Source organism: Syngnathoides biaculeatus, chromosome 14 (assembly GCF_019802595.1).
Source record: "Syngnathoides biaculeatus isolate LvHL_M chromosome 14, ASM1980259v1, whole genome shotgun sequence".
Lineage (NCBI taxonomy): Eukaryota > Metazoa > Chordata > Actinopteri > Syngnathiformes > Syngnathidae > Syngnathoides > Syngnathoides biaculeatus.
The window spans coordinates 1,361,230-1,375,861 of record NC_084653.1 but is presented as its reverse complement, the minus strand read 5'-3'; the positions used below and the strand labels follow the sequence as shown (position 1 = coordinate 1,375,861).

The following is a 14,632-nucleotide window of genomic DNA, read 5'->3' as shown; positions in this document are numbered from 1 at the left end:
ATTCAACAGAATACTAGCGGGCGAAAAGATGCCTGAAGAATGGAGGAAAAGTGTTCTAGTTCCCATTTTTAAGAACAAAGGGGATGTTCAGAGCTGTGGGAACTATAGAGGAATAAAGTTGATGAGCCACACAATGAAGTTATGGGAAAGAGTAGTGGAGGCTAGACTCAGGACAGAAGTAAGTATCTGCGAGCAACAGTATGGTTTCATGCCTAGAAAGAGTACCACAGATGCATTATTTGCCTTGAGGATGCTCGTGGAAAAGTACAGAGAAGGTCAGAAGGAGCTACATTGTGTCTTTGTGGATCTAGAGAAAGCCCATGACAGAGTACCAAGAGAGGAACTGTGGTACTGCATGCGTAAGTCTGGTGTGGCAGAGAAGTATGTTAAAATAGTACAGGACATGTATGATGGCAGCAGAACAATGGTGAGGTGTGCCTTAGGTGTGACAGAGGAATTTAAGGTGGAGGTGGGACAGCATCAGGGATCAGCTCTGAGCCCCTTCCTGTTTGCAGTGGTAATGGATAGGCTGACAGATGAGGTTAGACTGGAATCCCCTTGGACCATGATGTTCGCAGATGATATTGTCATATGCAGTGAAAGCAGGGAGCATGCAGAGGAACAATTGGAAAGATGGAGACATGCACTGGAAAGGAGAGGAATGAAGATTAGCCGAAGTAAAACAGAATATATGTGCGTGAATGAGAAAAGTAGAGGGGGAAGAGTGAGGCTCCAGAGAGAAGAGACGACTTCAAATACTTGGGCTCAACAATCCAGAGCAATGGTGAGTTGGTAAGGAAGTGAAGAAATGAGTCCAAGCTGGTTGGAACAGCTGGCGGAAGGTGTCTGGTGTGTTATGTGACAGAAGAGTCTCTGCTAGGATGAAGGGCAAAGTTTACAAAACAGTGGTGAGGCCGGCCATGATGTACGGATTAGAGACAGTGGCACTGAAGAAACAACAGGAATCTGAACTGGAGGTGGCAGAAATGAAGATGTTGAGGTTCTCGCTCGGAGTGACCAGGTTGGATAGGATTAGAAATGAGCTCATTAGAGGGACAGCCAAAGCTGGATGTTTTGGAGACAAGATTCGAGAGAGCAGACTTCGATGGTTTGGACATGTTCAGAGGCGAGAGAGTGAGTATATTGGTAGAAGGATGCTGAGGATGGAGCTCCCAGGCAAAAGAGCGAGAGGAAGACCAAAGAGAAGGTTAATGGATGTGGTGAGGGAAGACATGAGGGCAGTTGGGGTTAGAGAGGAAGATGCAGGAGATAGGCTAAGATGGCAAAAGATGACACGCTGTGGCGACCCCTAACGGGACAAGCCGAAAGGAAAAGAAGAAGAAGTAGGGGGGACTAATTTGTCTCACAGTTTATCGCATATGTTACATGATAATTTAGAATAAATCCTCTTGGTCAAACCAGCAAAATATAACCAAGCAAATGTATTGTGTTTCAGACAATTTAATCACACAGAATACAACACAAAACAATAACAAAATAGAAGTACAAAGACAGTTTAGTAGCGTCTAACACAAACTAACTAGCCAAATGACGTATATAGTCACGACTTGAACTCGAACAACTTGTCCGAAAGCGGCAGGATGAATAAAAATCTCTGTCTGCGTCCGACGACATAATCCTTCTCTCAGAACGTAACAAAAGATCCGCCTCATATCGTCGTTAGCCGCCATTAGCTGACAAAGTTGATGAGGAACGTCACACCCAAAACACAGACTGGTAGGTGACTCAAGAAATCTATGTACACCTTGTTAATGAAATAATCTAATTCAAACACGTTTAAACGTCTGATGCTCCTTGCACACAACAGTGAGTCGTTTGTTGTTGTTGTACTAGCGACTGAGTCGGTGTAAACAAAAATCCAAACCTTCGGTATTGTACTGCATTCAAAGATTTAGCCCATATTTTCAATAATGCACCTAACACTTGAGAGCATATACCACCATAGTCGAATTTCACAAAAACCTCAGCATCAACAGTAAACTAACTTTATACAGTGTTCAAATTTCATCACCTCCTAAACATCACATGGATACGGATATTAGGTGACATATATATCTGTATGGGTATTGTACTTACATTTATAACGAGGTAGATACTTGTCAATACTAAACAATTGATCAGGTACGTACTTACTTGCTACCGAAGCCAAGTGAACGCTGTACCGGGTTTTCAAAGCAGTCCTCCATGAAATGCTTGGAACATATTACTGTCAACTATGATTTTTAAGTCCATTGCGCCCGCTTTGTCTTCAAAAACCTGGTCCATAACCTGCCTATCTCTTCATCTTTCGGCCATTCATGTAAGCTGACTGCATCAGTGTTTGATGCAGAACAGCCGTATACAACACTCTTCCTCGATTACCATCTTTGCTAGCCTTTTCACTCTCTGGCTCTGGCATGTTGTCTTGGCGTGACGTCACAGTCCGGGGAGTTATGGAACTTGCCGAATCTAAGTGACATTTCGAACAAAATCTTGAGACTGACTTTGACGCTAATTTATTTCATTTCTGTTGTGTTGAGAATTTTTTTAATTTTTTTAAATGAAATTTTAGCTACCCTATTTTCATGGCTATAAGGCGCGCTTAAATATCTTGAATTTTCTCCAAACGGGACAAGGCGCCTTATAATGTGGAGCCCTTTTACGTGACCTATTGTCGAAAATTTGTAACCGATTGGAAGCATTTCCTGCTGACACGCTAGTTCTATAAAGGAAAAACAGACCTGTGAGAGGATAGCATGTGGATGTTACAGGAGAAAGTGTGGGCGTGGAGAGGACGCTAAAGGCTCAACGCACACCAGAAGGTACATAATGCCGGTATGTGTTTTGTGCTAAACAACATAGCTTTGGCTCAGGTGCCCCAAAAATGGCACCAACAAAGAGATATGCTTACAAAGAACAAACAACCACCGTGAATAAACAAGCGTAGCTTATGAACTCGGAGCTTGCTGTTATATTGGGAGCCTACAAGGCGAGGTGGCCCAAATTGGAAGAACAACATGAGCAATGGACTAATTAACAAAGAACAAACGATCGCCAAGAAAAAAAACAACAAAGCAACTTCATTCGCCATGAACAAAATAAAAGTGAAGTTGGGAGCGATGGATGACAAATGGCGAACACAACGTTATTAAGAGAAGCCCCAAGCGAGTTACGCCACAATTTCTGAAAGGATTGTGGATGCTTGGGCTCACATGTCTGCTTCCTCTTGAGGAGGTAGGAAAACAAGCTTTGCCAAATCGAGAAAACCAAGCTGAATTTCCATGGAAACAAGATGAGATGGCCCAAGTTGGAAGAACAACACGAGCAATGTATGAATTAACAAAGAACAAATATTCGCCGTGAAAGAAAAACAACAAAGCAACTTAATTCGCTGTACATCGACATGAACAGGGTAAGCAAAGTGAAGTTGAGAGCGGCGTGGGATGTACCATATACACAGCGAGTTCAGTTGTACTTTATTAACGTATTTAATAATGTAGCTATACTATATAGCGATACTAGCTTAAAGTATGCGGTAGCATGCATCCACGCTATTTAAAAAGGCACTAAGAGGAAAATTGGAGTTCAGTTGTACTTTAATGAAGTATTTAAAAACCGTGCATACACGCTACCGTATGTTTTCGGCTATAATTTCTATACAGCTATACTGTAGAGCTACATAATTAAATACTTAAAGTACAACTGAACTCACAATTTCCAATGTTAAATATGTCAGTAAAGTACGTACCAGTGAACTCGGTTTCCTATCTGGTACCTTTTTAAATTGCGTGCATGGATTCTCCCGTATGCTTTAAGCTAATGTTGCTATATCCTTTGCGGTGCTAAACGTGTATGTAAATAACGTTTGAAGTGTATGTTTTGTGTCAATTATTTCTTCGCTCATTGTTTTGTTGTCTGCTGGTTGTGCTGTTCTGTTTGCTGTGATGTCAAGATTTTGGTTTGGTGTGAAACTGTAGGTGAAGATGGTGTGTTTACTCATGACTCGCTTCCGCCACTCAAAGTGGGGTGTAAGCTTATTCTTCTGTTTACAAAAATAAAGGTGCAATTGTGCTTACAGACTCGCGAGCGCTACCCTGCCTGCACCTAGTAATACAGTGCGCCTTGTACGTGTGTTAAATATTGGAATTGCACCCGCATCTGAGATTGCGCCTTTTAATACAGTGTGTCTTATAGGCGTGAAAATATGGTACATTTGTATGATAGACAAAATATAGGTCCTCTGGAATAGATCTTAAAAAGCACATAGGTGAGTGAAAATGTTTTGGGAGGCAGTTCCAAAAGTGAGCAATGAAAAGGCTCTGTAGGAAAGAACCAAGACTGCTCTTTCTTTCAACAAGTAAATGAAAACAATTGGGAAGTGATTCTTTATTACACAATGCACAATTATGGTGCAGGACCATAAAAGGGAAAGAAATGCACAATTTCACTGTCACCACCCTGTTATTTTCCTTGGTAAAACATTTGATTGTGGTTAGCTTTTTATTTACACAGAGAATGCAGTTTTACTGACGTGTTAAGATCACAGATCATTGTAGGGTTAATTATTCATATCGAAGGTGAAGGTATGAAAGTCATAAATTGTCATGCAATCAGGATTACTCAAGGAAGAACTTATGGTACTTATCTTAAAAATTGAGAACTTTCAACTTCGTCTGACTGTGAGCTGGTTTAACGAGCTGCACGGCTAACGTATCACACAAATGAATCGTTAAAAAAAATTCTGACATTGTGATTTCTGGATTTTTCTTTTTAAATTATCTCTCTCACAGTGGACATGCACCTATGATGAAAATTTCAGACCCCTCCATGATTTCTAAGTGGGAGAACTTCAAATATAGCAGGGTGTTCAAAAACTCATTTTCTTGATGATCTGGGTGTCCTGTTGTGCTTAGTTACATGATTTTCAAACAACTCACGGAAACTGTCAACCTTTGCTTTGAAGTCTGCTGGCAGTTTTTGGGACATCATCGTCCTCGCTCTAATAGAGAGGCTATTGTGCTGCATGAAGTGGTAACGCCAAGAAGGTCCCCCCGCAGAGTTGTTTGTATTAATCTCCTTGGCAACTACCTAGGCGTGGAGACGCAACTGCACTGTTGACAAACCTCTCTCTCAGGAGTACGTTTTTCAAGCACCCATGTGCGAACTCGTTCCTCTAGCTGTGGCCACCTTGCTCTTCGCCCCGCCATTAGCTTTTTTTTTTCTTTTCTTGATTTTCATTGAGAGTTTTTCACCTTTTTGCAGTTTAGGACTCCCGAGGCAACTGATACCAGCTGGCAAGGGGAATGCAGCTTCGGTGATCACTGAGGCACAAACCCGGGCATGGGAGGAGTTCGGTGAGGCCATGGAGAATGACTTCAAGATGGCTTCCAGCGTCCACCGTCCGCCATCTCAGGAGCGGGAAGTAGTGCACCGTCAACACTGTGTATAGTTGGGATGGGGCACCGGTTACCTCAACTCGGGATGTTGTGAGTCAGTGGGGAGAATACTTCAAAGACCTCCTCAATTCCACCAACATGCCTTCCCATGAGGGAGCTGAGACTGGGCTCTCTGAGGTGGGCTCTTCTATCTCTGGGGTCGAGGTCACCGTGGTGGTTAAAAAGCTCCTTGGCAGCAGGGGCCCAGGGGTGGATGAGATTCACCCGCAGTTCCAAAAGGCTCTGGATGTTGTGGGGTTGTCCTGGTTGACACGCCTCTGCAGTATCGCATGGATATCAGGGACAGTGCATCTGGATTGGCAGACTGGGGTGGTGGTCCCCCTTTTTAAGAACGTGGATTGTGTTGTCTTGTTATCTTATATAACACATAGACGAGACGTATTTCAAGGATTCCAATATTTACTCACAGGTTGTCGACCATGTACCATTCACCCTTTTGGGCGACTTCCGTATCCTCTATTTACTCTACATCAGGCTACTGAGCATGCCGGGTAATGTCGTTCTTATACTATATAATCTATAATATCACAGGGACTGGAGGGTGTGTTCCAACTCTAGGGGGATCCCTGGTAAGGAATATTCAGGGGGGCTGGAGAGGCGGTTCCATCGGAAAGTCAAATCTCAGATTCAGGAGAAGCAATGTGGTTTTCATCCTGGCCGCGGAACAGTGGAGCAGCTCTACACCCTCAGGAGGATCCTCAAGGGTGCATGGGAGTTCACCCAACCAGTCTACATGTGTTTTGTGGACTTGGAGAAGCCGTTCGACCATGTCCCTTGGGGAGTGTTGTGGGGGGGTTCTCCGGGAGTGTGGGGTACCAAACCCCATGATATGGGCTGTTGGGTCCCTGTATGATCGGTGTCAGAGTTTGCTGGTGTGACGGTCTGGGAGCTCCCGGTAATGCGCATGCGCGTATGTTTTGTAAACTTCCGGCCATTCTGAAACATCCCCATCCATGATTCAACATGTGCCATTCGACAACTTGTCGCCGAGTGTTCATGTTCGCTATGGACGTCTCAGAAAGACGGACACAGCAAACGTATGTGTATATCTTTTTTTAATCAACTTTTGTTTTAAGGTTAGGTTAGGGTTAGGATATAATGTATGTTAGCTCCCTCTAGGTAGAAGAAGGGGAACTATGAGACCGGGAGATTTCCCAGTGAGCGTCTGCTACGTACCCAGAGTTCCCCTGTTAGTAACGCATGCGCATTAATCACAAGGAGTCTTTTCAGCACGGGGAGAGCTCAGACCGTCACATGGCCAATAAGTCGGACTCGTTTGCGGTGAGAGTTGGACTCCACAAGGCTGCCCTTTGTCACCGATTTTGTACATAACTTGTCCAGTTTGGTGGCCTCAGCATCGCATCGCTACTTTTTGCAGATGATGTGGTTCTGTTGGCTTCATCAAGCTGTGAGGGGTTCACAGCAGAGTGTGAAGCGGCTGGGATGAGAATCAGAACCTCCAAATCTTAGTCCATGGTCCTCAGTCGGAAAAGGATGGGATGCCCTCTCTGGGTCGGGGATGAGATCCTGCCCCAAGTGGAGTAGTTCAAGTATCTTGGGTTCTTGTTCACGAGTGAGGGAAGAATGGAGCAGAGGATTGACAGGTGGATCGGTGCAGTGTCTGCAACGATGCGGACTTTGTACCAGTCCGTTGTGGTGAAGACGGAGCTAAGTCGAAAGGTGAAGGGTGAAGCTCTCAATTTACCAGTCAATCTACGTTCTTACTCTCACCCATGGGCACAAGATGTGGGTCGTGACCGAAAGAACAAGATCCCAGATACAAGCGGCCGAAATTTGTTTCTCCGCAGGATGTCCTGGCTCTCTCGTAGAGATAGGGTGAGAAGCTCGGTCATCCGTGAGTGGCTCAGTGTCTTTCGGCTGGCCTGGGAACACCTCAGGATCCTTCTGGAAGAGCTGGAAGAAGTGGATGGTGAAAGTGAAGTCTGGGTATGCCTAGTGAAAGTACCTTCCCCCGCAGAGAAGCGGTAGAAAATGGATGGATGGATGGTTGGTAAAGTCAGGCCATCACTTTCCGTGGTGAATGAGTGGCCAAGCACATAATAGTTACTTGCTCGGTGGCAAACCGACCGAAAGCCATCTCATCCTCTCCAAATCGCAGACTATTTTGGATGTCGCATGACAGCAGAACAGATGACAACTCCCCAGAAAAAAATACAGCCAAACTACAACACTTGGCATTTCCGAATATATACAATATTATAGATTAACTTCAAAGGGTCTTTCATCTAACCCTTCCAATGCCTGTTCTTTAGTACACTAGTAGTTTCTTTCTTCTCCTTCACTCTCCAAACAGTTGTACTGGTTATGGCCAATGTTTGTGACTGATTGATTTTTCTCCTCTTTCAGCTTGACAGATGTTAGGGTTCCCACAAAAGTTGCTGTCCAATGAAAACGTCTAAAACACACACACACACACACACACACACACACACACACACACACTTTAAAACTGTAATTTAAGCACTACTCACGATATATACTGTGTAGAGAAGGAAACATCTTGATTCTCTGAAGCGGTCTCATCCCAGTCCCACTTTAGTGTGTAATTGGTGTTCAAGGTAATTAACCCTACATTGTGTGGTGGAGGCAGCTCTGCTCTCACTGTAACAAAAAAGGACAAATAACCAATGAGCTAATCACCCCCATTATTCACAAAATCAGTTTCCTACATTTATATTTATTTATGATGGGCTGTCGTAAATTTTTGGCACCTCAAATAGATTGACACAAAGGCTGAGATGCACTCCTGTAAGTCTGTTAAAGATCTATACCACCGATCTACTTTTGGATATGATACTGAAAATACAGTCTCAAAAAAAATTGAAAAAAAATTGTTAGAGAATTGACCTGTTGTCAACGACATTGAGATTTCAGACTGTATCGATCCTCGCACACTCCGGTGATGCTGCTCCAGCCAACGTAATGGCGTCACAGCAAAGCACTTGAGGGTTTGCTTTTGTATTTTTAAATAAATTATGTACGTTTTTGTATTCGTGTGTATTTTGAAAATGCACCTCCATGTTGGGAAAAGACTACATCCAATCTTCAGGAATTTTTTAGGTTAGGATTACGCCTTAAAAGACAATTTCGTAAGCAAACCAAAGCTGCAGCGCTGAGCAAGGAGAGTCCCAACACCCTGCGCGTAACCAAACTTTGTTGACTCCTTTATACACAGATATACAGTTTTGCAAGTAATGTAAATTATTTTTGTGACACAAACATAGATATATATGAAACAATCAAGCTCTAATCCATCATTAATGTAAAACAGTGTAAGATCAGCATCCCACTTCATTTTATAGGACACATACTGTAAAGCCACAAATTCTCAATTAAAATAAAAAAATTCCCACAAAAGTATTTTGTTTTAATTTCATGGACAGAATTTCATGTTTTAGAATTCCACTACTCCAAGCTTTTCCCGATCACCAGCTTTCCTGCCATCTGCCAGTGGATTTACAACTACCTGAACCGGTAGGATACAGAAAGTGAAGCTGGGAGACCCCACCTCAATTCCATCCACAACCAGAACCAACCACCTCAAGGATATGTCCTCTCTCCGTTGCATTTTTACCTTGACACAAACGATTGCAGATCAAAGCACCCAGCTGTCAAACTCCATAAAATAGCAAATGGCACCAGAGTCATCGGCCTCATCAAAGATGGTGACGAGTCCGCATACCGAAAGGAAGTGCCGCAGCTGGAGCAGTGGTAAGGCTGACACAACCTGGGGCTGAATATGCTAAATACTGTAGAGATAATTCTTACTTCAGCAGGCCTCTTTCGCCACCGTAGCACCTCACGCTATACAACTGCCCTTTGTCAACACCGCCACATTCCTGGGAATTACAGTATTTGAGAACCTGGGAGATCAACATCAAAACTATCCTCAACAAGGCAAGGTAGAGAATGTACTTCCTGTGGCTTCTAAAGCAGCACAGCCTTTCACAGGTGCTGATGAGGCCTTTCTACACAGCAATCATTTAATTACTTCTGTGTTCATCCATCACAGTCTGGTTTGAGGCTGTCACAAAAAAGGACAAATTTCTACTGCAACTACAAATCAAAACTGCTTTAAGAATTGTGATTGAACTCCCACCCATGTTGAGGACTTGCAAGCTGCTGGAACTAAAACAAGAGCATCCAAAATCCTCTTGGACCCTCCACATTCAAATTACTGCCTCTTCCAGCTCCTTCCCTATGGTAAGAGTGATCGAACATTTCAAACTAATATTAGCAGACGAGCTTCTTCCTTCTTGCCATTAACTTAAATATTTAACTTAAAATTTCACTGTAACGTGCTATGGCAGCACGGTTGTTTGGTTGGAAAGCTTTGGCCTCACAGTTCTGAGGTCCTGGGTTCAATCCCAGACCTGCCTGTGTGGAGTTTGCTTGTTCTCCCTGTGCCTGCATGGGCTTTCTCAGGGTACTCTGGTTTCATCCCACATTACCAAAAACCTGCAATATTAATCTCACACTTTAAATTGCCCCTAGGTGGGAGTGCGGCTGTTTGTATCGATGTCCCCTGGGATAGGCTGGCAACCAGAAAATGGATGATGGATGTAACATGATATAAATTTTGTCTTCAGCTTGTTGTCACACCTCTGTTTGCACAATTGTACATTATTCGTGCACTCACTGGAGTAGTCTCGCCACTCTGCACTTTTGCATGTCTGTTGTTGATCATTACAGGCCAATCATATGCTTGAGAAGTATCTGCACTATTTGCACAACTGACATTGTTCCAGATTATCGACCTACGAGTCACTTAAAACTGCTTAAAATGAAATGTGCACCAATTCCACAATGATTACTGTAACAGACTACAGTTCTATTAGTCCTTTCAAACTGTTCTAAATTGCCGTAAGATGGCTTCATTCAGTCACTTGTAAATGTAAAAACTAAAAATGACAAAATATACTACTGTCTAAAATATGTACAGTCCATTGTGACTCGTGCACTATACACAATGTATATAAAATGGCCAATCTGGCAGAATTAACAAGAGGAACTGCAATTTCTATATACAGTATACACATGTGCAGTCACTCACATTTGACGAGCGCGACCGTGCTTGCGCGCCTTGGTGCTTGCAAATCTGCAGCCGAGCACGAAAAATCACGTGCGTAAAAGTTGTTACGAGTAGAAAAAATAGATATTGAAAGACGTCGCTTATTTTGTGTAGTCTTGACATTAATTTATGTGTTTATTTCATAAGCGTTGTTAACTAAACAAGCCTGCTCCAAAACAATCAGTATTCACCCGGAAACAGGAAATGCAAGTTAATCGTATGGAACATGCTGGGAAGGTACAGGGCCCTTGCCATATGCGAACACATACTCAGTCTGGCGAGTAAAGTTTTAAAATGTCAAAAAAAATTGGCTGTTTATCCTAGCATACGATTGTGTACGGTTATAGACTTTTATGTATATTACAATAATTCGTATTCCATTCCTGGCTTTACCGTGACGAATGTTTCGTCGGAAGTTATACCGGAAGTTGAGTGAATGATTAATAGTTTACATCCGAGACAACTGCATCCGGGTTCCGCATCAAATCTACGCTTTGTCGCCATCAGTTCATGTTACCTGTGTATGCTACGGAAAATGTCTAAATCTTTAGGATTATCTTCCGAAAAAACAAAAGATGGCAGTGGTATAAGTGCATCTTGTCAGCTGCCAACTTTGACAGATACCCATTACGCGGGAAAGACGCCCAACACAACTTTGTATGATATCAGAAAATCTACATCCTGTGCAGGGCAGAGGCAAAAGATTCGCCAGGGATGGTTTTCTAAATTCAAGTGGCTCAAATTGAGGGACTACATTTTTTTCTGCCAATGTTGTATTGACAGTGGCAGAAAAAAATCTGACACCCAGAAAATCATATGTGGTGCCGAAGTTGGATGACTTCGTGAAGCATCACGTAGACAGTTGATCACGTTTGCTGCAACTGCAAAGACGTAGTTGACGAAGAATGTGGCTTCAGCAGGCATAACTTTGTGAAGACATACTTAAGGAACTGTCTCAAAACAGAATGTAAATCGTTAAAATTGAAGGCCATGAAGAAGAATTGTTAGCTTTTGATACAAGTTTCTGTAAATGGGTGAGCAGTAAAAAGAGGAGAATCTTTATGGCAGGAATTATGCAAAAAGTTAGCGTTCAACAGAGATGTTATTTTCTACAGTCAGGAGTACAGAAGAGGATTGAGAAACTTTTTCTATTTTTATGACACTTCTCTGTCATTCTTAATGTTTATTAGAATAAGTTACTAAGTCTGAGTTTGAAATTTTTGTTTTATATTTTAGTTATGTATTGTTTTATTTTTAATTTATTTAATTTTTAATTTTTACGGTACAGTTGAACAAATATTTTTGTCTAGACAAAATGCGCTCAAAAATTGAAGTTCCATATACTTTAAAGGAGGACTTTGTTCAAAATTCATATGTACAATAAACCCTACAAAGTGAAGTAATATTTTTACATATATTTTAGACATTAATTTAAAAAAAAAATTGAAAATAAAGAACATTTTTGAAATCCAAGCAGAATCTGGATATGTGCCAGCTTTGACAGCCCGGAAGCAACATCCTTGAATTTTTATTGATGGAAAATTGTAAATACTGTTTTATATCATGTTCTACTAATAGTTGAAATTGGAGATTCACATTTCTGAGTTGGAAATTTTTGTTTTCTATTTTAGTTATGTATTTGTTCATTTTATTTTTAATTTACAGTTATGTTATATTAATCCAGTAAGTTATTTTAAGGTCTTGAGACTCCATCCCTAATCACACCCACAACTATATCTGCAAGCATGACTGGTGGACCACACCCATAACTATATCTGCGAGCATGACTGACCACACCAATACATTTTTCAAAGAGGACCTGAAGTGGGAGGCAAACATCAACTCCATCCTCAACCTCAACCTCGTCGGAACAGGGGACGACCACGGACCGGTTGCCGCCAGAGCAAGAACGGGGAGCGACCGCGGACCAGTCGCCACTGGTACTCCAGGGCACGGACGAGAAGCGGCTGTGGAGACGTCGCCACCTCCTGGACAGCAACGTTAGGCGGCATCGGGTCGGTCCCCACTGCCACGCGAGCTTGCCGTGCATTCGTTGAAACAGCAACGTGGGCGTGGCGCGGTGGCGAATCCGTTTCCAGGGCAACGTGAACGAGCGTCGCCAGAGAGTCAGTCGAAACTGACACGTGGGCGTGTCTCGGGAGCGGGTCAGTTCCAACTGCCGCGTGAGCTCTGCTCGGAACAGCCAAAACCTCGACGTGGGAATGGCGAGGAGGCGGGTCAGTTTCCACAGCTACGTGCGCTTGGCGAGGTGGCGAGTCCGTTCCCACTGCGACGTGCACTTGGCAAGGTGGCGAGTCCGTTCCCACTGCGACGTGCACTTGGCAAGGGGGCGGGTCGGTTTCCACGGCCACGTGAAGTAAGAATAATTTTATTGTGTTGTTTTTCCATAGTTAAAAGATGTTACGCAATAGCTTTGTATAACCAGCAATGTCATAAAAGGATGTTTGGATAACCAGCAATGTCATAAAAGGATGTTTTTGTTATATATGATGTTGAGCAAAGCCATTTGTTAAGAACAAAGATAGCGTGGCGTCAGGCGGGCTGAATTGGCCACTCACCCCTCCTTCCGCACACGCTTAGAGTATAAAAGGAGAATTTTGGATACTCTCGGTAGAGTCTGCTGCGGGTTGCGTACGGACGCCCAGCCGGTATTGAAGCTCGCTCTACCTGGAGTGTTGGCTCTCCCTCCTATTGGCGCACGGTAAGAGCTGGATATTCTTCTCTAAGAGCTGGTTGGATATTACTTAGCTTCATACCACGTGATTTGTGCTTGTGCTTGTGTTACCATTTCTGTGTGGGACCAATAAAGTGCCAATTGTTGGTAGCCAGAAGTGTGTCTTGTCTTCATTTCTGAGTGCCTATCTCCGACGAACCTATTAAAATTTGATACCAAACTCCTGAGCGAGGTATCAGAAATGTTTTAAAACATTTTTGGCGTTGTCGGCAGGATCGGGGAGAATACATTCAGAAATGGCTTGTTGCTTTAAGAGAAAAATTGTGAAGGAGGCGGAAGTGGCCTCGAGTTTTAAGGGTAAAACGGAGAAGGGAGCGGAGGTGGCTCCCAATGAGGATGGCGTCTCCGACTGGGAGAGCCTTGGATTTGAAGAAATAGGGAAACTCCTTAGACGGTACGGGGGACCCCCTAAGCCGTGGATAGGAGAAATCCCCTTGGTAACTCCACCGCTGCTACAGCGCATGCTAAGCAAGGTGGATGTGAGGGAAAAAGCCCCGCTGGGTGGCGTCCGAGAGATGTTGTGGATTTTTGCCGAAGCCTGGAAGGAAAGAACAAAGGCTTTGGATAAAGTATGCGCTTCTGAAATGCAAAAAGATAAAAAGATAGCGCAACTTGAAGAGAATATTAAAGCGCTCGAATCTGACCAAGCTAAAGCGCAGAAAATCTTGGAGAAATCAGTGGCTTTTATTTCTTCACAATGGCGCACGAGAAAAGTAATAAAAGACCGCGTCGCATCGACCCAAAACAGGTCCGCTCTTTCGCTGTGGCACTCCAGGAAGACTGGGAGCCAGAGGGATGGAATGGCGACATATGGGGAGATGGCGACATGCAATATGGCGGGGAAATGAAACCTCAACCGCTGTATCCACAACTTGGACATCTCCAAGTTAAACCGATCTCGCGGAGACGGGAGGAACAGCATGTTGTCTTGCCCGTCTTTGAAGAACAGCGAGATGAGAATAATGTGCCTATAGTTGATAGGGAAGGAAACCCTATAATGAGGCGAATAGAACAGCCTCAGCCGCCGCCCAGAATGACGATAACAAAAGAGGACTTCTCTCAGGAAGAGATAGCCCATTTAACATCAAAGTATCGACAAAAGCAGGGAGAACCAGCTGATTCTTGGCTCAGGCGGATGTATGAGGAAGGAGCTGACTCCATAGAGCTTGACCCAGGGGACTTTTCGCGATTTGGAGGATTGAGTTCGGATTCCCGTATGAATGCCGAGTTCCGTGCAAACGGGAGAGCAATGGCAGATGGTGATTCTTTTTCGCTATTTGCTTTGTATGCTATGACAGCACAATCTCTGTATCCAACGTGGCATGATTG

General features: G+C 43.4%; 1 protein-coding gene across 6 annotated transcripts in view; it reads right to left on the bottom strand.

Annotated features, from left to right (window-relative positions):
* Positions 1–14,632, bottom strand: part of il10rb (interleukin 10 receptor, beta) — a 101,071-nt gene that overhangs the window by 69,789 nt on the left and 16,650 nt on the right. For 4 of the 6 annotated variants that reach the window (XM_061842343.1, XM_061842344.1, XM_061842337.1 and 1 more), the window contains one exon: positions 7,949–8,078. In XM_061842343.1, coding sequence (XP_061698327.1) covers positions 7,949–8,078 — 130 coding nt within the window. Of the gene's footprint in view, positions 1–2,154; positions 2,393–2,741; positions 2,870–7,948; positions 8,079–14,632 lie in introns of those variants that run through there. The other 2 variants (XM_061842340.1, XM_061842339.1) reach the window with 2 other exon arrangements.